This window comes from Ahaetulla prasina, chromosome 8 (assembly GCF_028640845.1).
Source record: "Ahaetulla prasina isolate Xishuangbanna chromosome 8, ASM2864084v1, whole genome shotgun sequence".
NCBI lineage: Eukaryota > Metazoa > Chordata > Lepidosauria > Squamata > Colubridae > Ahaetulla > Ahaetulla prasina.
Genome location: NC_080546.1, coordinates 57,050,060 through 57,073,164, shown reverse-complemented (window position 1 = coordinate 57,073,164; position 23,105 = coordinate 57,050,060). Strand labels below are relative to the sequence as shown.

Sequence of the window (23,105 nt, the reverse complement as noted above, 5' to 3'; positions counted from 1 at the left end):
CTCAGCTTTTTCTGTTCAGGATCTCAAGCCATGTGATCCTGGCCACCATTAAACCATCTTTCCAAGCAGCCTCCATGTTTCCAGTGTCTTTGTCCCCACTTGGAACTGAACCCAGATGGATATTTCTTCCAACAGTGGCTTCCCACAGTATAATGAAAATTTTAACCAGCCATTCAGTGGTTACTGAAATATTCTTGTCCTAAGGGATAAACTGTTGGAAAGTTATAGCCGTTTGATTATATTAGCTTTAAAACATGCAATTTTATATGCATATTATGTTTCATCTAACAAAGCACTGCACTGATATAATTAACTTTTGGGTTTAAGAGAAACTGTTGTTAGATTTTGCATGTTTTTGTTTTAATAATAGAATAGAATAGAATAGAATAGAATAGAATAGAATAGAATAGAATAGAATAGAATAGAATAGAATAGAATTTTATTGGCCAAGTGTGATTGGACACACAAGGAATTTGTCTTGGTGCATATGCTGTCAGTGTACATAAAAGAAAAGATACGTTCATCAAGGTAATGGGAGATGATAGGCACAATGGGTGACATTAAACATTAGTTTCCCTAGAGCATGACTGAAGCACACACCCTTTGGCTTTAATAAATTCAGAGGAGAAGTTTGAAAATGAACAAAAATCATAGATATGGAAAATAAAAATAGAAAGTACACCCAGATAACATTAACAATAGCTGTCAGGCTACAGAATAGAAATAGGAATAGGGCAGAGTGTAATAGGAATAGAATAACAGAGTTGGAAGGGACCTTGGGGGTCTTCTAGTCCAACCCCCTGCTTAGGCAGGAAACCCTACACCACTTCAGACAAATGGTTATCCAATCTCTTCTTAAAAACTTCCAGTGTTGGAACATTTACAACTTCTGGAAGCAAGTTGTTCTACTGATTGTTCTGTCAGGAAATTTCTCCTTAGTTCTAAGTTGTTTCTCTCCTTGATTAGTTTCCGCCCATTACTTGTCCTAACCTCAGGTGTTTTGGAGAACTCCCTCTCTGTGGCAGCCCCTGAGATATTGGAAGACTCCCTGTGTCTCCCAGTGGTGGGATTCAAATTTTTTTACTACCGGTTCTGTGGGCGTGGCTTGGTGGGCGTGGCAGGGGAAGGATACTGCAAAATCTCCATTCCCTCCCCACTCCAGGAGAAGGATATTGTAAAATCTCCACTCCCTCCCCACTCCAGGTGATGGTTTCTGCAAAATCCCCATTTCAGCTGGACTCGAGAGGCAGAAAATAGATGAGGGCAGGGCCAATCAGAGGTGTCATTTATGCTTCTCTGAACTACTCAGAATTTCTGCTACTGGTTCTCCAGAACTGGTCAGAACCTGCTGAATACCACCGATGTCTCCCCTAGTCCTTTTCATTAAACTAGACATGCCCAGTTCCTGCAACCGTTCTTCATGTTTTAGCCTCCAGTCCCCTAATCATCTTTGTTGCTCTTCTCTGCACTGTCAACGTCTTTTTTACATCGTGGCGACCAAAACTGTATGCAGTTTTCCAAGTGTGGCCTTACCAAGACATTATAAAGTGGTATTAACACTTCATGTGATCTTGATTCTATCCCTCTGTTTATGCAGCCTAGAACTGTGTTGGCTTTTTTGGCAGCTGCTGCACACTGGCGGCTCATACAGGTCATAATCCATTCTGTTTTAAGCAAAGTATTTCAGCAAATTTGGATTGGATGGCATGATGATAGATGCTGGTTCAGAATACATAATTCAAGTATGTTCATCAGTAGTTCTTCATGAACTTAGAGAGAGCTATGGGTCAGTCCTAGATCTTCTATTCAATATTTTCATTAATTAGTGGAGAAATATGCTTTTAACTGGAGATGACACAAAATAGAGTGGAATAGCTCATAACCTACTGGACAGAAATCCAATCTAAAACGATCTTGCTAGGAAGTAATGGGCTGTCCATACAAAAATGAAATAGAGACATGTGCAAAACTCTTCCTATAAGAAATATAAATCAAATGTAGATGTATACGATGGAATATTAAGATTTTAAAGGTTTCCCCATTCAATCATGACCAACTGAAGGGAGCAGTGCTTATCTGATTCTCAGATGAGGGAACCTGTGTTGTCTGAGAGACATTTCTATCATCATGTGGCCAGCATGAAAATACAGAATGCAGTAACCTTCCCACTGAAGCAGTACCTATTTAACTACCGACATTTGCATGCTTTCTAACTGCTAGATTAGCTCCTGCTGGGGTGAATAATGGGAGCTCACCCTGTGGATTAGCACTTGGGCCAAGCTGTCAGCTTTCCAGCTGACAACCTCAGCTTCTTAACCTCTGAGCCATTGCGCCTCTTAAGATGGAATATATCTGGTCTGATAACAATAATTGTGAAAAGAATTTGGAATAGTATTTATTGAAAACTTAATATTGGCCAACATAGGGAAGTGGCTATGAAAAGCAAATGTAATTTTATTTCACACCATACGGTATATGGTAATTTCTAAATCATGGGAATTAACTTTTACACTCATTTTTGTATTAGACTGACTTCATCCTGAATACTCTATACAGTTCTGGCACTATATTTCAAGATGAATTCAGAAAAAAATAGAACAAATTTTGAGGTGAGTAAATAGAAATTAAAATTTATGAAGAGAGCTTGAATGGGCTGTGAACATTTATACCTTGGAAAAAGATGCTGAGGGTGATGTGATAGCACTCTTCAAACACTTGGAAGAATGTCACATGGAACTTATTCTGCTCTTATTCCAGAGCAGAGAGTGATGAGTTTAAGTTACAGCAAAACAGATTCCAATTGAATTTTAATTACTGCTTGGAATAAGGGCTAGGACTTGATAATGTAAATGTTCTGTTTCAATGCTATAATTATACCAATTGAAAAAGCTTCCTTGGAATTTTCATACAAAGTAAACCAAAAGAGTCATAATCCTCTAAAAGCCCCAGTCAGTCTCAATATATTTGAAAATTACTATTACAATTGTACCAGTAGTGAAATCCAAATTTTTTTACTACCAGTTCTGTGGGCGTGACTTAGTGGGCGTTGCAGGGGAAGAATACTGCAAAATCTCCATTCCCACCCACTCCAGGGGAAGGATATTGCAAAATCTCCATTCCCTCCCAACTCTGTGGTCAGCCAGAGGTGGCATTTGCCGGTTCTCTGAACTATTCAAAATTTCCGCTACTGGTTCTCCAGAAACTGCTGGATTTCACATCTTAATTGTACTATTACTATTGTTGCTATTGTTATATATTGAAATCCAATGGCATCAAATCTGGTTTGCACTGTTTATTTATTTAATTTTTTATTTGTATAAGTGCCCATCTTTAATTTCTGTTCATTTTAAAGTAATATCACATGTGCAAACATTTATGGTATTCTTATGTAGCGACTAAAGCAGTAGTAGTTAAATCCCTGTTTTGTCCTGAAATTTCCTGGGTAATGCCAGGACAATTAGGGGCTAGATGACAAAAGAAAAACAAACACATTTATAATAGTAGGTCTTCATAAAGTATGTATTCCAGAGAAGTCTGAAAATAAAATTACACTTATTTGTTTAACCATCTTTCAAGTTTTATATATGCATATCAATTTTAGAGAAAGAAAAAAAGAAAATGTACTTAACACATAGAAAGGCATTCATCTTTACTCAGAATATATCAAACAATAATTAAACTAAACAATAGATTTTATGCAAAATTTACAAGTTATAGACACTCTCCCCTACTCCTCATGTTATTACTTACATAGCATTTCATGAAATTTTTAAAGGAATACATTGTAGGATCATTCCATTCTAGCTCTTAAAATACCAAAAATCCACTAAAAAGCAGTTAATCTCTCATTCTTTCAACTGCAGTAGGAACATAGAAGTAAGTAGCTTCTATGGGAACAGCAATATTAAATAGACAACCTGCTACTAAGAGCTGCGTATTATTTCTTTACAAATGAAGTAAGTGAATCTTTTTCAACTAAAGTAATTCTTACAGAGAATAATGATTTTTATTAGGCCAAATATTGGGGCATATAGCAGAAAATGGGCACACCTAGGACAAAAACTGAATTATCTGATTTTAAATTTAAAGGTAGCCTTCTAGATATGCATCTTAATGGCTGTTCAAAGTTATGACAGATCCCCTCCTCCAAAAGTTATGACCCCGTTTAGAAGTTATGGCCATTGCAGCCCCTGTGGTCACTCACCCTTACGCCCAATCTCAGGGATATTGCAGTGCCCACCCCTGACTCTCTCCCCCATCCCACCTCACTGGGACCACATGGGCCTTGGGCCTATTCTTCACAAACCCATCATCCATTGCACACTTAGCTTTTGAAGATCTTCAGATATCAGGCTGTGCAGATCACATTAAGAAACAAAATGGAGTAGTTTGTCCCTTGCCCATGGCTTTGTGAAAGCAATGGAGAAAATGATGGCCACTTCTGGGATGCATGGCCCACCCTCTTTCCCCAACATGAGAAACATGGAGTTCTTCAGGGGACAGCAAGTAGAGCACAAGATGTCTTGAGGGTGTGGGTGGGAGGCTTTGGGAGGTCCAGGGTAGGCAGGCCTGGGCATATGCTAAGCCTCCAAAGGTCCCCCCCACCTCTGCTTAACAACCCAGGTGTTGATTTAATGGTCACATCGGGGAGGGCAGGGGATGAGGGTTGTTAAGCAAGGCTATCTCACTTAATGGCCATCAACACTTGGGAGTGTAAGGAGTCATGGGCAGTGTCGCGACGGGACAACGCGAATCCAGGGAAATCTGGGATGAGCACTGAAATTCCTGCCGTTTGGGGGGTTCTCAATGAACCATAGCTGTCCTGGAGGGACAGCGAAGAAAGAAGACACTGGCCAGGACGAACAGGGAAGTTGTGAATTCACTGCAGCACCAGCATCCAGTCTTTGACCCAACGACAGGAAAGGCAGCCATTAGAAGGTGCCAAAGTCGGGGTGGCAACACAAGAAGTTTGAGCAGGAGGCGAGATCAGGACAGAGTATAGTTACCGGGCGAGTGATTGGCCAACTCGCAGGTAAGAAGAAAACTTTTAAAGCTCAAAAATTTTCCAGCTTGAAGTTAGTGACTAATTGACATGCGGAAACTTAAAGTGAGAGGAAACAAACAACAAAGAGGATCTATAAGACAAAAGCACTAAAAGAAACAATGTTCCATCTGGATTTAAAATTGGTTTTGGAAGAAAATGTAAATGTTGGAAGGAAAAGAAGACTGAGAAAAAGCATCTTTTGCTAACAAAAGGATTTAATAGAGGAAGAAAAAGAAACTGCTTTTGTGGATTAACGAGTGACATATTGTTGCTGGGAGTTGTGGATTGGAGAGATTCATTGCTGGAGATGAAAAAAGATAACATTGCATTGTTTAGACTAAGGGGAGGAGAAACACTGAAGGAGTACTTGTTTGAACAATTGTGGTAAAGATCAAGATTGGGAAAAAAACATTTGAACTGGCTTCCATTTGGAAATAAAAAAAAGGGAGAGAGAAAAAAGAGAGACAATATTTTGGACTTGAATTTGGACTACATGTAAGTTAAGATAAATAAATCTAAAAAGTTTTTATCCTCATATCAAAACATGGAGAACTGGGAGGAATTATGAGAGATGCTTCAAATGGTGTGAGAATCCTTTAATGGGAACAAACAAGCAGAACTGTGGCTTAAAAATAAAAAAAGAAATTATGAGGAAATTATGAGGAAACAAGAAGAAAAAAAATATAATGTTGAAAAAGAAACAAGCGAGGATAATATAGATGATCATATTGGGTTTGATAGAGAAAGAATAAAAATGGAGAGAAGGAAAGATATTTTAAAAAAGAAAGGGAAAAAAGAAAAGAAGAAAATATTGGGGAAAATTAAAACAGTGAAAAAAACAGATGATTACACTGTGATTAGCAGTGACAGAACAAAGAGAAGAGGAGGAAATAGAGAAAAATTGAGGGGGAAAATTAAAAGAGTAAAAGTCAGAGAAAGGAGGTGGAAAAGAGGATGCAAGAAAGAGAGAAAGAAGAAGATAAAAGAACAGGAGAAAGGGAGAAAAATATTAAGAGATGGGATTTGGGAGAGACTGAAAGAAAATGGTTAAAAGGAGAAAAATGAACAGTAGAAAAGAAATTAAAATAGTGGTAGAATTTTTTTTTTTTGAATAATGGAAATTAGAAGAAATATATAGATTATTGTAAAAAGGTAGTAAAAAAGGTTGAAATGAAGTGAATGAAGGAAATTAGAAAAAGAGGAGAAGTAAATTAAATGCGAAAGATATGGGATATATGTTTTCTTTTTCTGTTTTTGTCTGAGAATGTATGGAATGAGAGAGAATTATAGTTGATGGTAAGGAAATAAATTTTAAATATATAAAAGAACGGAAAATCTAGCAGATGAAATGTGAAAGGTAATATGGTTTATAAATGAAAATGATTGAAATTAAGATGTAAAAGGGAATAAAATTGAAATGTTAGTAAATGATGTACGCTATTGGAAGAAAATAAGTATTGAATTATGAACAAAAACTCTAAGAAAATAAGAGGTGGAAGGTTGCATAAACTGATTGTAAGATATAAATGGAATAAGATGAAGACCGTTAATAATTAAAATATAGGTGGGGAGGTTTGAGAAATATGAATAATAAATGAAAAAATCTGGGTTGTCTGGACACCAGAAACATTGAAATGAAAACAAAGACAGCAATGGAGAGAGATAAGAAGGAGAGAGATGGAAAGGGAGAAGGAGGGAGAGAGAAAGAAGAAAGGGAAGAGGAGAGGAGGAAAGGTAGGGGAAATAAGAGTAGGAGAGAAGGTTCAATAGGGAGGAAGTAGGGAGAAGGGGGAGAAAGGAAGGGGAAGTAGAGAAAGAGTAGGAGACGAGAGGAAAAAGTAGGGAAAGGAGGGAGGGAAAGGGGTGAGAAGGAGAAGAAAGGATTGCTGTGAAAACGAAAAGATGAAATGGAAGAAAGGCAACCCCGAATATATTTGAATATATTAGGATAAAAATTGAAATAGTTAAAAAAAAAGAATGAAAGAGAATGAACACTAATAAAAATGGAAAAATTAGAACTTAAGGGCAAAAGAAGATGTGACTTAATGAAATGAGCAAGAAAATATTAGGAAATGAATAAAAATTATGAAAAACAACATTTTGACAAAAATTGTAACCAAGTAAAATATATCTGAATATGTTGAATTGTATAAGATAAGATATGGCCAATACTCTGTTCATAAATCATGTATGTGTGTAGGGGGGAAAATTAAAAAATCAATAAAAACTTGCTCTAAAAAAAGTACTTGAGAGTATAATAGGTAGGCTCTGTTATAGCTGTATCTCAAAGATTACATGTATATATACTTGCAATTAAATTATTAAATGAAATTAGTATAATCAACTCCCAATCTTATTATGCTTCCCGTTTCAGTTTCAGTTTCAGAAAAAAATTGGTCTGGAATTGTATCCAAACCTTGGAAAGTTCCTTGTGACCTTAGGATCACAAGTTGGGGAATTTATACAGAGACGAAATATGGAAAGGATTGAAAGCATTAATTTATTTCTCTTTCTCTCCACTGCCATTCCAACTTTTAAGAAAGAAAGATGAGATTCAAAAAGAATTTACAATTTGCAAAGCAATATACAGTCTCCTGGAAATAGTAATAGCACATATATACCACTTCACAGTGATTTGCAGCCCCCTCTAAGCAATTTTACAGAGTCAGCATATTGTCCCCAACAATCTGGGTCCTCATTTTACTGACCTCAGAAGGATGGAAAGCTGAGTCAACCTTGAGCTACTTAGAATCAAGCTCCTGGAGTGAGCATTAAGTTAGCCTGTGATACCGCATTCTAATCATTGCACCACCACGGATCTTAGACTGAACGAAAGTAAATTTTAAATGGTGTGATTAATCAGTAAGGACTATATTGTAAATACATACATACATACATACATACATACATACATACATACATATTCAAAATATTAGGGCTGTGTAAGTCCTTCCAAAAACATGCTTTGGAACATGCAAAGGAGTGCACAAAGCCCAACTTTTTAAATTGCTAAGGTAGCTGTGGATAAAGTTGCTGCTTTCTCTGTCTGCATACGTGTGCATGTATAGCCACTGCATAGGGGGAAATGGTTGGGAGCAGCTTCTTAAATATTTGGTTGCTTTAATCTTTAAAAAAAAGGCCTTCACACATATTACCTTGTATTCCAGAACACTTTTTTCAAAGGATTTGTATAGCTCTGTAAAATATGAGCACATTTATATTTCATTTTAGTAGCACTTCAAGAAATTCCAAATTTTGTTTGGCACGATTTTAATGTGCAGGCAAGCTTGTTTAGGCTTCTCCCTATCATATAATTTTCATGTGTAACATGTTGTAGAATATTTCTTTAAGTTCTGAGATACAATACACTATTTTATTGGTACTGTAAGAAATTTTTCAAGATGTTTGGCAGTTGAAGTTGTGGTACAAGATGCAATCTAGACTTTCCTATATAATTTCGGATTCGTAGTCGGCACAGCTGGCAAAGAGAACATGGAGTAACTGCAATTGAATAAAAAATGACATTAGGTAGCATTAGATAGTATTCTCAAGAACTTACATTTTGTACTTATTACATTATATATTTTTATCATATTCAAACAAACATTTTAGTTGAATAGATTTCTTGGATGCACTGCCATTTTTACTGACATGCATCTAAGAGTTATGTAGTACATAAATATTTTTGGTAAGGAAAATTAAGGAATGTTTGCAAAGTTCAACAAAATTTTGAATTTTTTGCGGAAGAAAATATATATATATATATATATATATATATATATATATATATATATATATATATATATATATATATATATATATATATATATATATATATATATATTCATTCATTCTCAGGAAAAGTGAAGCTTACAACCTGCTGTAGTCAGACAGGAGGATGGAAAATTCTTCTTCCCTCATTCTAAATTTAATATATGTGCTTCCTCAGCACTGAGAAAGAGAAAAAGAAGGAGCCTGGGCTTGATGCTGTCATCCAAAACCCCATACCAACAAAGAAAGAACAAATACAAACTTTACCTTCATGTAGTAGCAGTATTTTTTCCACTAAGCTGCTTGAAATAGCAACATCTACGGGTCGTTCAAACTCTGAATTTTTGGCATTTATATCTGCTCCAAACTCAAGAAGTATGTTTACTATTTCAGTATTAGGTAGCCTTGCAGCTGCATGCAATGGAGTTTCCAAAAACTTTCCTTTTTGAACATTTGCCCCTATGGATTTATAATAGAGTGCATTTTACATTAACCTAAAGATATTTTAACAAAGAATCATAATCAGATCACAGTGTCTAATTTTTGTTTCTCAGAAATAAACATTTGTTAGCAATTTATTTCATTTATATTCTATTTTTCCATACCAGTGAGTATTAAAGACAATTAATAAAACTTTGGAAATAATAGTAAAACTAATTAAAGTATAAAAGCCCAGTAAAATAGATGCATATCGGTTGTTTTTCTAAAACAGAAACTAAAGAGAGCTTTGCCCATGTCAGATAGTACATTAAATCTCTTGGGAAAACTACACGAGTAAACCTTCTCTTGTGTGACAGAGAAATGAGCCTGGCTAGTGAGGACATCTTCAGAAGTGCCTGTCTTATAGATATTAACAGTCACATAATTTCGTAACAGAGGTACTTACTTCAAGAGTCTAGGTATACATCACATCAGACTCGATTACATTAGACTAATATATCTAGCATTTAAATATATAATGGTGAGTAGAATGTGTGCATATGGAGTGGTGAGAGGAGGGGTTGAAGAAATCTGGTTCCTGTTTAGGGATGAATTCCATATTGATGGAAGTGGGGAACTAATCACAAAAATAATGGGTTCAGGAAGATATGGCATGGGACATATTGGGGACAGGCCCCACTTCTGGACCTGTGGTCTTGATGCTTAGAACACTGATAACCTCAACTTCTTGTTGCTGGTCGTAAATAATAAGTCTGACTGTAGATCTTGTTCAGCCATAATTTAGTAAATAAAGAAAGTAACTGGTGTGTGTATTTCTAGAACATAGTTGGGTTAAGGTAGCAATGTCACCCTTTTGAAGATATGGCCCAACCCACATTAAGAATACATGTTCAATTCCTAATCTGTTAACTGGTCACCTTGAAATTAGATTGTTGGACATAAATTGACTTAGATACTGCTGCTGCTGTTGCCAGACTCATTGCAATTTAACGGCATTCTTCGGTTATGAAAGATTTTGCCCCTGGTTTATTTTTAACTCTTATGTTTGTTTTGGTTTTTGCCTTGATATTTTATTTATCACACCAGGTGGCAGCATTTATATAACTTGATTGCACTTGAAAAAACTAAACAGGATCAGACCTGATATTAGATGGGAGATCAGCATGAATCCCCAGGAGTGTATACTAAACTGGGAAGTAAAGAAAACATCCTAAAAATGTATTGATAAATCACTTATTGCTAAGGAAGTTATTGGGCATGTCCCTGCAATCTCCAAGAACCAAATTGAGGAAGACTTTACTTGTTATAGAAATAAAATATTTTCAATGTATAGCCAGTCAATGTATAGCCTGAGCTGATTTTGCAGAGGTATAACAATCCTATGCAGAATGATCAGATAGAATAATGCAAACTTATTTATTAATAAATAATCTTAATGAATCTTAATGAATTTTAAAGAAAAATGACACTCCGATAATAAGAATTAAATTATAAGTATGGGTCTTTAAAACAAGGGATCTCACTATATTTTTGTAGATATAATATGGATAGGGATCTATGTATTTCTGAGTTGCATATATACGTGAATTGAAAAGTGGCTTAATTTGAAATATACAGTATAGTTGATATAATAGGGATTAATTATGACAAGTATCATTTGAAACATATTAAAATAATACATTCCTGTATGTTTGTAAATTAATGAGTTCCAGAATCATCATCATCTTCTCCTGGTGATATTCTCCTGATGATGTTGATCATAATGAGAAATAAGTAATATATTTTTCAGGAATAAACTACACTTAAAAATAATGTTCTTTTTTGTTTATCTGAAATCAGTGCAGAGGCTACTAAAGTGGCCTAATTAAAAAAATGTGTTGGTTTTATTAATAGCAAATAAACACTATAATAGGTATAGTGAAAGCCTGATTGAGTTCAAGAAGAAATAAAATAAAAATACATCAAACAATATATATTACCTGAATGCAGAAGTTTGTGAACACATTGTTTCTGCTGTGAAAAGCAAGCCACATATAGAGGTGTTCCTAGGTGAGGAACATCTAGATCAACTTCTATGCCCCAAGAAATCAGCAATTCTAGACAATCACTGTGACCTTAAGAAAGCATAATGTAATTAATCCCTAAGACAAAATCTTTAATTTTTAAATGGTTGATGCATTTTGTAATGGACCTATTCTAAGGCTTACCTCTGCTGGCTGCTTCATGAGTTGGCGAAGGAAAACATGTCTCCCATTGAATTTTTGCACCATGTTCCAATAAAAGTTGTACACAAGATGCACTCCCTCTTGAGCAGGCATTAAATAAGGGTGTTATCCCATCAATAGTTGTGGCATTCACCTAAAATATTAGTTAGATGTATTGGTGGGGATAAAATACATGTTTACAAATTATACTTCGTATCTACTGCTCTCTTGTATCCAAATGTGGTTTGGAGATAGGAAAGGGACAGGGTTTGCAGTATGACATTTTGATAACATTGCAAGATTTTCTCATCTCAAGGTGTACCAAACATCTAGGTACCCCTTTTCCTATGCTCAAACCATTCAGAATGCAGTTAACTAAAGATTACATATACTTAATTACATACTAATGTATGTAATTTTAGTAAAATGTCATTTTAATAAAAAAAACAAATAGTAATAAGCTAGACTTCCAGTAAGTATGAAACACTTTATCTAATGCTTCTAAGAAAAGCTTTCTAACTTTTAACCACAGTTTAAAGTAAAATCAGTATGATCACTTACATTTGCTCCTGCTTCGAGAAGTATCCGAGCACATCCTACATGATCTCCAAGGCATGCCTCGTGCAATGGTGTCACTTGATCAATGGTTAAAGCATCTACATTGTATCCCTAAGCAAAAAAACAAGAAATTAACAATCACAACAAGTCTCCTAACTATTCACTTTCTTAATGAATGATAAATTGTACAAGAAGAAATCTTTATTCAATATTTGCATAACATATACATTTAACAATTATTCAAGAGCAGGGGGGTCAAACTCAATTTCATTGAGGGCCACATCATGGCTGTGGTTGACCTCAGCAGGGGGGTGGGGCTGGGCAGGCATGACTGACTGGGTGGGTGTGGCCAACTGGGTGGGCGTGGCCAGCTTGATGCCACTCTCCAAACTGCTGACATGTTTCCTCTTTTCATTGGGTAGACCGGGCCAAAGCGAGGCTGGCCCGATGTTTCCTCTTTACATTGGATAGACCGGGCCGAAGCAATGCGGGCCAGCTCCTTATATTTTCCAGGGAGGCCCCGTAGGCCAGATCCAACATCATGGGCATGCATCCAGCCTTCAGGCTTTGTGTTTGACACCCCTGTTCAAGAGGAATATGATTACAAAAAAAAATTGTATACTTCAGAACATTTTGGGGTTTGATTAACTACTGTAAGTATAAAACTATGTTGTTTACCAGCAAATTGCAATTACTATTTTTACAGTTATTTGGCTTACTCTTTGTTTTTTGTCCCATGCCAGATTTCAGAAAAAATCTGATAGAAGCTCAAAGCAATTCTGTCTTTTAATATGTGGAAACAGAATCAGTCACACAGAGTGCAATTGCTTTGTCTGTCAAAAAGACAAACTGGGTTGTGCTACAACATGGTTTATTTAACCATAGATTATAGGAGAAATCAGTGATTCAGTTCATGATTCTTAAACTTTTCTGAGCTCATTTATTTGTGGCTTTCCCTCATTGTCACTGACAGCTGAACACAAGCAATTTTACCATTTGCACTGCTTATTAACTAAATTGTATCATATAAAAACTATGGTCCCCTAGAAATGCTCCCGGGCCTACACTTAGACCACTTCTAATTTCTAGAAGTTACGTATAGAAACAGATTCTACTTCATGTATAATGCCAAATCATACATTTTGGCTTATAAATCTGAGCCCACAGATTGTGCTAAGTCAAAAGCAAACCACCTTAGCACTGTATGTGAACCCAACCATACTATATTTTCTGGGTTGCTCAATAAATCATGGCATATATAAATGCAAGTAGTCAAAGGCCATGGTTCTGCATTACTAAAATCTAAGTCCCAGCAACAAAGAAAGATTCAGCAGGGATTCTCAAACTCTTGGCTATGACTCCTAGAAAAAACAGCAAAGGAGGCAAGGAATTTGTGTCATATATAGCACATGACTGGCAGGGAGAAGCAGCTTATCCCAAGTGGGGACCCATTGTTAGAATTAGGAAGAGAGGGCACTACCAAGCTCACCACTTTGGGTTTCTCTAATTAAAACACTGCCAGGTGATGCAGCACTGGAAGCCAAATAGCTTGCTCAAGACCAAGGTTTCAGCAGCCACTTTCCCCACATGCAGCTGGATCAGACATGGGGAGGACCTCAGATCCCATCATCTTTACGCAACTGGCTGGAGGGCTTGGCCTGTGGAACCTCAAGAACTGCAATGCAAAAATCCCAAAACTACTGCAGAAATGGTAATTCTGCCAACAGATATCAATGTAGTTAGTGGCATCATTACTCATGGAGGTAATTACATACATTTTTGACATCAGGGGAGTCCCAGCACTGCAAATTTGGAGATCCTCTGAAATATAGAAAATTCTAATGTTTTACTGCCATGGGCACTTAAGAGTTTTTCAAGCTTTTAGCTATCTTAAACATGAAAAGATGGCAGTCTATACTTAGAATATTTTTGAATTGGCTTGTGGCATGGGAATATGCATGCTGAAATTGTTTTAAGTCATTTTAAAGGTTTTCCCATGCAGAAATATGGGATGTAACTTTAAAAAGAAAAATAATACAGTGAAAAATCTATTCTATAATTTAAACAAGCCATAAATTGCACAGAATGTCTAAAGCAAATATTTAGTATATGAAGCGCAGTGTCTGGGTTTTAAAAGATACAGTAGTAGAAGGCAGAGGGGTAGCTAGCATATCCTTCCTCATCAATTTTATTCAACTAGGAAGCAATTCTTGGATAAATTGGAGTAATAAGCAGTTCTGGGTTGTATAGCCTGCAGTCATCCAACCTGAGACTACATTATGGTTAATGTAATCTCATTCTGTAATTATATCCTGATTTTGGTTACCTACAGCCTTGTGCTTGTTGTGTGTGTGGTGGCTGTTATTTAAAAATCAAGTTGACAGGCTATGCCCTGCAAATGTAGCTAGGATACTGATTGCAGAACAGAGATACATATAAATCTCTATCACAAAACAAAGCTCATGTGCACAGTTAGCACAGAATCTTTAACAACAATGTGAAATAGATTGTTTTATCACCCGAGCCTGGATAGCAGTTACTTGGTTAGTTTTTGTATTGTAAAATTGATAGTGTTCAGAACCCTAAAACACTATGCCTAGATATTTATTATTTCATTAAAGTTGGCCCTTGGAGGGAATGTAATTCTCATCTGTATGTCACCATCACTGTCATATATACTATGATGAGGTTCTTGGAACTGTATAAACAAGAAACCACAGAAACCAAAACTTGTGATTAATGAAGAATGAATTAATATTTTCATGTTTAACAAAGCAGTAAAAATGCTTTTACAGTTAACAGAAATGAGCATTGATTTTAATTACATTTTCACATTTTACCTGTGCAATTAATGTTTTGAGAGAAAGAAGGCGCCCTTGGCTTGCTGCTTCATGCAGGGGTGAACGATCTGCCCAAGAGCCTATGGAACAATACCATGGCATAATTTAAATTCCATAGATAATTTTCATTAATATAAAAGAACTAATACAAACAATGTACTCTATGTAACTATGTGAATCACATTAAATGAACAAGCCTGTTCCCTACTCTCCCCAATTCATTAATTAATTGAATACGTAGGTCGTTAAGCGTGCATGGGATACCTCAGAGGTGGGAAAGACCATTGGGGCCCTAGTGCAGGAACAAGACCACCTGCCTCTGGCCACCCAAGGCCTTGCCCATCTACTGAGATACCTCATCCTTTGGGGTCCTCACAGCTACTTGGAGCTTCTCCACACAAACACCTTATCATCAATCACTTACTTACCTTTCAAAGAGCTCCAGAGCTCTAGAACAGGCTGGGTCACAAAATCTATTACATCTCTGAAGGCCTTGTCTGGTCCCAGCCTGGGTGGTGTGCAGGCACCTTCTGTGCACTGCTGGGCAGTTTGAATGAACTGCTTCGGGGATTGTGGTGCAAAGGCGGCGGCAACAATCGATGCAGATTTTTCATGCTAGTTTTGACTGGAGGAGGCAGGACTGCGAGGTGGATAGGCAGCTGTAGCAGGAGAGTGAGCAGGGGCAGCGGCACTGTCACTGGAGATGGCTGACCACCTCACAATAAGCCAGGTGAGTGCAGTTGCTGAGCACCATGCCTGGGAGCTCTTGGGTACCAGAGCCCTGGACGTACTCCCTCGTTTGATGGGCGGGTGCTCCCACAGCTGCAGTATTGCCAGAAAAGTCCTCTTACTCTGGGTAACCCCTGCAGCCTGTAGGTGCTTCCCTGCCCAACTGATCTACCCCAGGGCACCCCCCGCAAGTGTGGGTTTGCTGGTGCACCAAGCTCTCTATCCATCTCCATGGTGGCCAGCATTTGAAAAAAAGACGGCTGCTTTTTTGTCTTGTGGCCCAGTCTGTTCTGGAGCTCTAGAGATCTTTGAAAGTGAGGGACAGGTACCAAATTAGGGAAGAGCACATGGAATCCAGTGGGATAGCAAAGCAGACTGTGGAGACTGGTGGGACATGATGGGGGAGGGTGAATAGGCAGGAGGTATGTTGCAGTGTCTCTGTGGTCGGTTGTAAGGGCAAAGGATGCCCTTGGTGCTGCAATATACATAATTTAGGGACTGGGTTATAAATACTTTGGGAGGGTTGTCATAATTTTGAACTGTCACTAAGTGATCTGTCATAACTCAAGGACCACCTATACTATGAAAGCTCTCATTGTCACAACCTTTAACTGGGTGAAACAGTGCAACATAGGGCAACAATGTTTGAACCAAGTACCTCCAAAGGGTTAATTTGCAGAATACATTTTAAATCTGGGACCTGTGACTCCCTAGGGAATAAAATTTGAGAATATTTGAGGTACTTGGTTCAAACATTGTTGCTCTGCTTCAGTCCTACTAACTGCTGCTGCGCTGCTGGCCTGCTGCTGTGCTCACATCATTTCATTTTCATTATTCCATTTTCCAGCCAGTTTTGCAATCCTTCAAGCCTTGCTCCATCTAGGAGAGCTACTTATTTGCCTGCTAAAAAGGAAAGGGGAGAGGAGAGGCGGGGAGAGGAGAGGCGAGGAGAGGAGGAAGGAAGGAAGAAAGGAAGGAAGGAAGGAAGGAAGGAAGGAAGGAAGGAAGGAAGGAAGGAAGGAAGGAAGGAAGGAAGGATTACTGATGTTCCCTGCAGGATCCCACAAGGAAACTCAATGAGGAAGCCCGTGGGAAATTGGAAGTTGCTCCTGCTCCACAGCTTTTTTGTGCAATCATTCTGTTTCTTTGTTTAGGAAAGGAAGAAAGAAACAATGACCCAATGGGCCATGGCTTGTCTAGTTCTTACTAAATCTTATCCTTCAATATACATCTGGTGAATTATTCTCTGAATAGAAAAAAATGGTAATGGTATTTTCCCCCCATTTATCCACACATGGAAATGCTTTCATGTTGTAAACCTAAATATGAATGAAAAATTAGAACTGAGCTGCAAGTTCCATTAGCTGCAAGTCAATTAATGGAATTTACTTAATGTAGGGCTGTACCCAGGGGGAAATGGCCCCTATTTCTCTTACCATATCAAAATACTGGTGTCTTTCAGCTCTTGTCCTACTGTGCAAACTAAACAATTCACTGCATGGATTCAAAACATATTGCTAAATAGCTGAAGAGAAATCCAGAAATATATGTGAGCTTTCCAGTGTTCATTCCCTGCAGTAAATAAACTCTTCTGATTTAAATTGGATGTAGCTGTGTACATAGTATTTGATTTTAACACTGCACAAAATTCTACCACAGGTTATGGTAAAAGGAACAATATACTATTTATGCAAGAAAATGAAATATAAGTCACATATCTTGCAACAAATTATTGTGTGAGCAACAGACCTCAAGATGTATGGTTGCTATTTACAACTTCCTTCATCCATCCTCTGCAGAAAATTCATTACACTTTTGTGCCAATTTGTTTTGCTGCCAAATTAGCTTTAAGAGCTGCAGCATTGGGGAAAGTGTACCAAGCATATAAAGTGCCTGATTAGTATCCCTAAGGCATTCTGAGCTTGTACTGGTACTATTAATTTTGTTAAAAGCAGAATACTGCAGTCAAAAACGTTCTTACTGTTAGTTTTCATTTTCCCTTGCAAGACATATTGATTCACATCCTTGCTAACTTTCCTGTTTCCTCCCATTCCTCCCTTTAAATGTACATGCTGTGCTTCTTAGAAAATTGTGGCATGTGTCATTATTGCAAAGCCATGACATTCATTCTACTCAATGTCAGAGTAGAATCCAAAACTCTACACTGAACTAAGCCTCCATGTCCAGGGTCTCTATTATAGCTAAACTAAGAGCAAATATAGACTAGTTAACATCTCACTTCAAAAGTACTCCCTGTGGGCCTCCTTTTCCTAATTATTAGAACTAAAGGTTATCTCCCATATTTTATATTGGATTTTAATCTACCTTGCAGTAAGTACCCTGTTATGATTGCATTTGCAAAGAAAAGGGAATTATAAAATGTTCATATAATTCATTTGAAAATATTGTAAGTTACTTCTTAGAGGAATGATTTATCCTGCATTCCCTCCCCCTTCCTCCATTTAATTTCTACTGGCTATTGGAAAGGACACAAATATAAAACTGTACTCTTAACATTTTAAAACGCCATACATAAGACCCAAAACAATCATGATTTCTAAACTTCTAAGCCAAAGTCCAACAAGAGAGAGATTTTGTCAGTTATGTAATGAATTCTTGTAGTTTAATGATTGGTGGCAGAATTATAAGTACCCTAGAAGTAACAGAGATGTGATTTTATATACGAAAGCCTTTCAGTACCGTACTTGACTTTATCAAGTTTTCACAGCATGGCATTCACTGTATAGTAATGGAAAGAGAATCAAGTTCCAATTCAATCTAGCTCTTTAAATTTAAGCAGAAAATATTAAAGGTTAGTTTCCTTATGATTTTTTTCTCTCAGTGACTGAAATGCAAAGTACTAGTAGCTATATTTAGATTCTGCATTGCAAGTCATATGGTATCTAGTTTACCAGGAACAAGAGCTACAGTTCTGTAAATATTGCCGAGATCAAAGTTAAAATGCTACCACAAACAGACAAAAATAAGGAAAGTGTTAAACATTGTATACAGTACCTAAATCTCCATCTCCCCATGGCATTTCCAGCCAATTTTGACTATAAATCCTGCTCATTTTAAATAAGAAAAACTGTCTCTTTAGCTGATTCTTGTTAATAACACGTCAACCATATTTGGAAAGAGCTTCTTGCACTCAGTATAAAATGAACTTTCACCTGTAAAGACACTGCAGAAAACAAATATCCAAAGACCTAAGTTTAATAGTATTTCAGCTTTCATTGCTAAGTCCTGTATAGTAGAAATGCTATCTGCAACATTGCATACTTTAAAATATATACAGTATTTCATTTTATAATCAACTATGTGATCTAAATTATAATGATTTGAATTTGGTTGAATTCAAATATCTTCTGTGAATTTATTAAGTAAATTTGCACAATAATCTCTTAATCTCATTTATATCTTTAAAAGAGAAAGATGTATTTCATGTTATACAACTTTGTAATAAAATAACTAATCTTACAGAAGTTAAATGTTTAATTAAAGTTAAACTTTGCAATATCATGTTATTAACTCATAGACTAGATCTCTATCATGTACTGTGAAAATGGTCACATGTAATTGGATAATAAACTCAATCAATTTCCTAAAAATGTGTTTGTATAAAAGTATTTCTGAAAAATACTGTGCCCTCATATTATTAAACAATCACCTGCAGTATTATCTTTAAATATTTTGTAAGAAATTACGCTTAATTTCCTGATTTATACATAAGCTATAATTTTTCTATACTTCAGAGATTAATGTATGGCTTTGTGGTAATTTATATGCTCTGTCTATGAAACATTACGTGTTTGAATAAAAATATTACTTTTTAGTCAAAAAAATTACTTTTTTGACTAAAATATCTGAAATGGTCTACAACCAGTCTAAGACAGCAGAGGGAGGGCATTTTCCTTTCAATCCAGTGGTGAAATGTAAAATTTGTTACTACCAGTTCTGTGGGTGTGGCTTGAAGGGGGATAATGTGACTGGGGGGCATGGCCAGCTTTTTTTTCTTTTAAAAGCTTTTTTTTTTTGCCTTTAAAAGAAAAAAGTCTCTGACAATCAGACAACTCAGCTGGAATCGTCAGAGGTTGTAGAAAAAAATGCTTTTAAAAGGTTCTGACAATCCCAGCTGAGTTGCACGATCATCAAAGGTTTTTTTTTATATGTATTATATGTATTATGTATCAATGATTCAAGTCAAGCGTCTTTCCAAAATTGAAGGATATAGAAACATAACAGGAAACTGACAGAAGAAGTCCCAGTGCTCCTTTGAGTCTGCCCTTTTTCATTTTTATTTTTTTCTTTATTTATATTTTGGGTCATCATACAATTAATTAATGTCAATTAGTTAACAATTAATCAGTGGAACAACTTGCTTCCAGAAGTTGTAAATGCTCCAACACTGGAAGTTTTTAAGACGAGATTAGATAACCATTTGTCTGATTTGTCTGATATAGGATTTCCTGCCTAAGCAGGGGATTGGACTAGAAGACCTCCAAGGTCCCTTCCAATTCTGTTATTCCATACATTCTATACAATCACCCAGATGTTCAGACTAGATTTGGCATTATGGTCTATCAAATTCTTTCCAAGGACCTCAGGTAGCAGATCTGGTATCTGATGATGTTAAGATGTTGTCACAGGATGGAAGCTGTTCCGAGTAAAGCCACCTTTTGCAATTGACTGAAGTTTGTCAATGTTGATGGTGCTCAAGTGGTGCTCCAGTTGTTTTGGGATTGCACCCAAGATGCCCACTACCATTGGTATTACACCTTTGCTTGCTTTTGCCACAGTTCTATTTCTTTTTGCAGTTCTTTGTACTTCGTTATCTTCTCTGGTTCTTTCTTTTCTATTCTGCTGTCTCCAGGTATTGTCCCATCCACTAGCCAGACTATTTCATCTTTGGTTCTAGGATTATACCCTCTCTGGTGCTGGATGGGATTGCATTGCCCAAACAGACCCTATGCAAAATCTGGGGGTCCTCCTGGATGTAGAATTCCTTTTCAAGGAGAAGGTGGCAGTTGTGGCTAGGAGGCCCTTCATATCATGTGCCGCTTGCACCCATTCTTTACAACTTTCTCCAGAAAGGGAAGGTTAGAATCTGAACAGCAGCAATTTAGATAATAGAAGGTCTGCTGATGATCAATGTGTCCTTCAAAACTAGGGAAACAATCCTCTCCTTCAAAGAAACCAAATACAATCAATAAGCCTATCAACATCACCTTATTGGCTACGTAATAATCCAGAAGACCAGACTCTAACAAACTGATGTCTGAACTTACAGTTGGAAGGATATTGTCCACTTCATCATGTATGTGTGAGACTAGGCTGAAGCCACCATATCTAAAAGTGCCGAAAGCATGTAAGCAGGGTCAACAAAAGTCAGGCAAAGCTCCCTCAGGGAAAGAAACCAAGTCGTTAAGGAAACAAGGGGACAAAAATTTGCTCTCCCCAAATCTCACCAACAGCTAACAAACAAAGGAGCACATGAAAGGCCCCACCTCACCACAAAGCAAGGATTTGGAAGGATAAAAGGGGTCCTGAAGCCTGCCCATTTTTAAAGTCATTTCTGGATCCAAACTTGGTGACTTCCATCCCTGGCAGCCTAGTGAGGGATGTTGGGTAAATGTGGATGGGTGTGTGTGTGTGTGTGTGTGTGTGTGTTTGTGTGTGTGAAAGAGCAAATAGATATATATTAACCAGTAAAGTTGCTGTTATTTTAAATTCACTGGGCCTCCATGTTTTCTAAAGAACCGTTTGTGCCTCAGTATTCAGTTGAAAATGATTTAAATGTGGCAATTTTCCAAGGCTGGAGTGTGTAAGTGAATGCCCATAAACTGAATCTGAGAGTACATGTGTGTAACAAGTCACAGAATCAAATTGAGTCTAAATAACATCCCAAGAATGCAATTCATTTGGATCTTTCTAATGAAAGTCCTAGTACAATTCCAAGTGAATCCAAATGATTTTATCTGCCCAAATAGTGTGAGTGTTAGCCCTGTAGAAGATCCTGAGGCCAATATTTCCCCAATAGGGAATGGATCACTATAAACAGAGCCCCTGAACATTTATAAAAAGATGGAATAAGGATGGAGAAATAAAGACATTTTGTCCTCTTTATCCCCATGACACTTGACAAACATGGACACTTGTGTTTGGTTGCCTTTCTGCAACAGTACTCTGATGCTCATCTCTTCGAATTCTTCAGAAAACCAAGGTTGAAGCTCCCAATACTAGTAGTAATAGGAACTCCAATATAAATCCAGAGACAAAATCTGGGGTCTCAGTAAGGGGTTATATTGAACAGCAGGTTGGACTGTACTGTACTGTACTTAACCAAGATCTCCAGCTGGCAAACTACGGTTTGAGTATTCCCTCCAAAACAAAGATTGCAAATTGGGACCAAATTGTATTTTGCAATCATGATTTAATATTGGAGGGAGTGGAGGAAGAATCTGTGCATTTAGCTTTTCCCCAACCATTAAACTATGATCGAAGGAAATTTCAGTGTCTTTACATTGCCTTATTTAGTTTATTCACTCTAAATGATCAACTTACTGAAGTGAATGAATATAAAGTATTAAAATGAAAACATGTTTTTCTACCATCTCTTAATATTAATCAGTGATAATGTAAAATATTAAAAACAACTTTTGAGATGAAAAATTACAATGTAATTCTATAAATATCAGTTAACAAGTAATTTGAGTTCAGTGGCATTCTAGGTGAATTTGTGCAATTTTAACCATTCTTTGGATGAAATGTGATCTCTAAATTAAATATACTTCTACTCGAGATAGTAAAAGGAGTGTCTTCTATACATAGCCTTTACTTTAATGACAAAAAAGTAGTGGCAATACCTGATTATTGTAAGAAAGGTTTCTATCAAGAAAATAGCATAATGGAAAGGGTTAAAGCTGTTTTCCTTTGCAGGATAATACTTCTCTGGATCAAAATCTGCTTTTAAAATATAATCATTCAGCTATATGGTTAACATATCTAGTTTTAATCCAAAATGAACAAAGTCTGTAATGATCTTTATATTTAAATAATGACTATAAAATTTCAGAGTATCTTAAATCAGTCAGTTGGATTGTCAAATACAAGGAGGTAGATTTGTTGTTGTAAATATGCAAGCAATAAGCAATGCAAGATTATTGTTTATAAGAGGTTCCACAACTCCATGTTGTAAGAATATTTTACAGAATAGATTAGATAATGACTCATTTCTGCAATTATATTTACCTGCAGTCCTTCTTTTCTTTTACACATAGATATGTATATTTATTACTATATTTGTATTTACATATAAGCATTCTCCACCCTTCTTCCCTCTAAATATTACTTGGCAATCTTACTTAGATGTATTATATATTAATGCACAAGCACATACAAATATACATTTTGCCTATTGCAAAACCATCTCATACAAAATGCACATGGCTTGTTTTTAAATAGTCTACTAAAATTGCACAAAAGCATTTGTCCTAACATACACAATAAAAAATCATA

At 36.6% G+C, this 23,105-nt stretch overlaps 1 protein-coding gene across 4 annotated transcripts in view; it reads right to left on the bottom strand.

Annotated features, from left to right (window-relative positions):
- Nucleotides 1–3,491: 3,491 nt before the first annotated feature.
- Nucleotides 3,492–23,105, bottom strand: part of ASB5 (ankyrin repeat and SOCS box containing 5) — a 37,070-nt gene continuing 17,456 nt past the window's right edge. For 3 of the 4 annotated variants that reach the window (XM_058193474.1, XM_058193475.1, XM_058193476.1), the window contains 6 exons: nt 14,859–14,938; nt 12,022–12,129; nt 11,464–11,614; nt 11,236–11,370; nt 9,083–9,274; nt 3,492–8,545 (listed from right to left, as the gene is read on the bottom strand). In XM_058193474.1, coding sequence (XP_058049457.1) covers nt 8,418–8,545; nt 9,083–9,274; nt 11,236–11,370; nt 11,464–11,614; nt 12,022–12,129; nt 14,859–14,938 — 794 coding nt within the window. In that variant the 3' untranslated portion in view covers nt 3,492–8,417. Of the gene's footprint in view, nt 8,546–9,082; nt 9,275–11,235; nt 11,371–11,463; nt 11,615–12,021; nt 12,130–14,858; nt 14,939–18,602; nt 18,772–23,105 lie in introns of those variants that run through there. The other variant, XM_058193477.1, reaches the window with a different exon arrangement.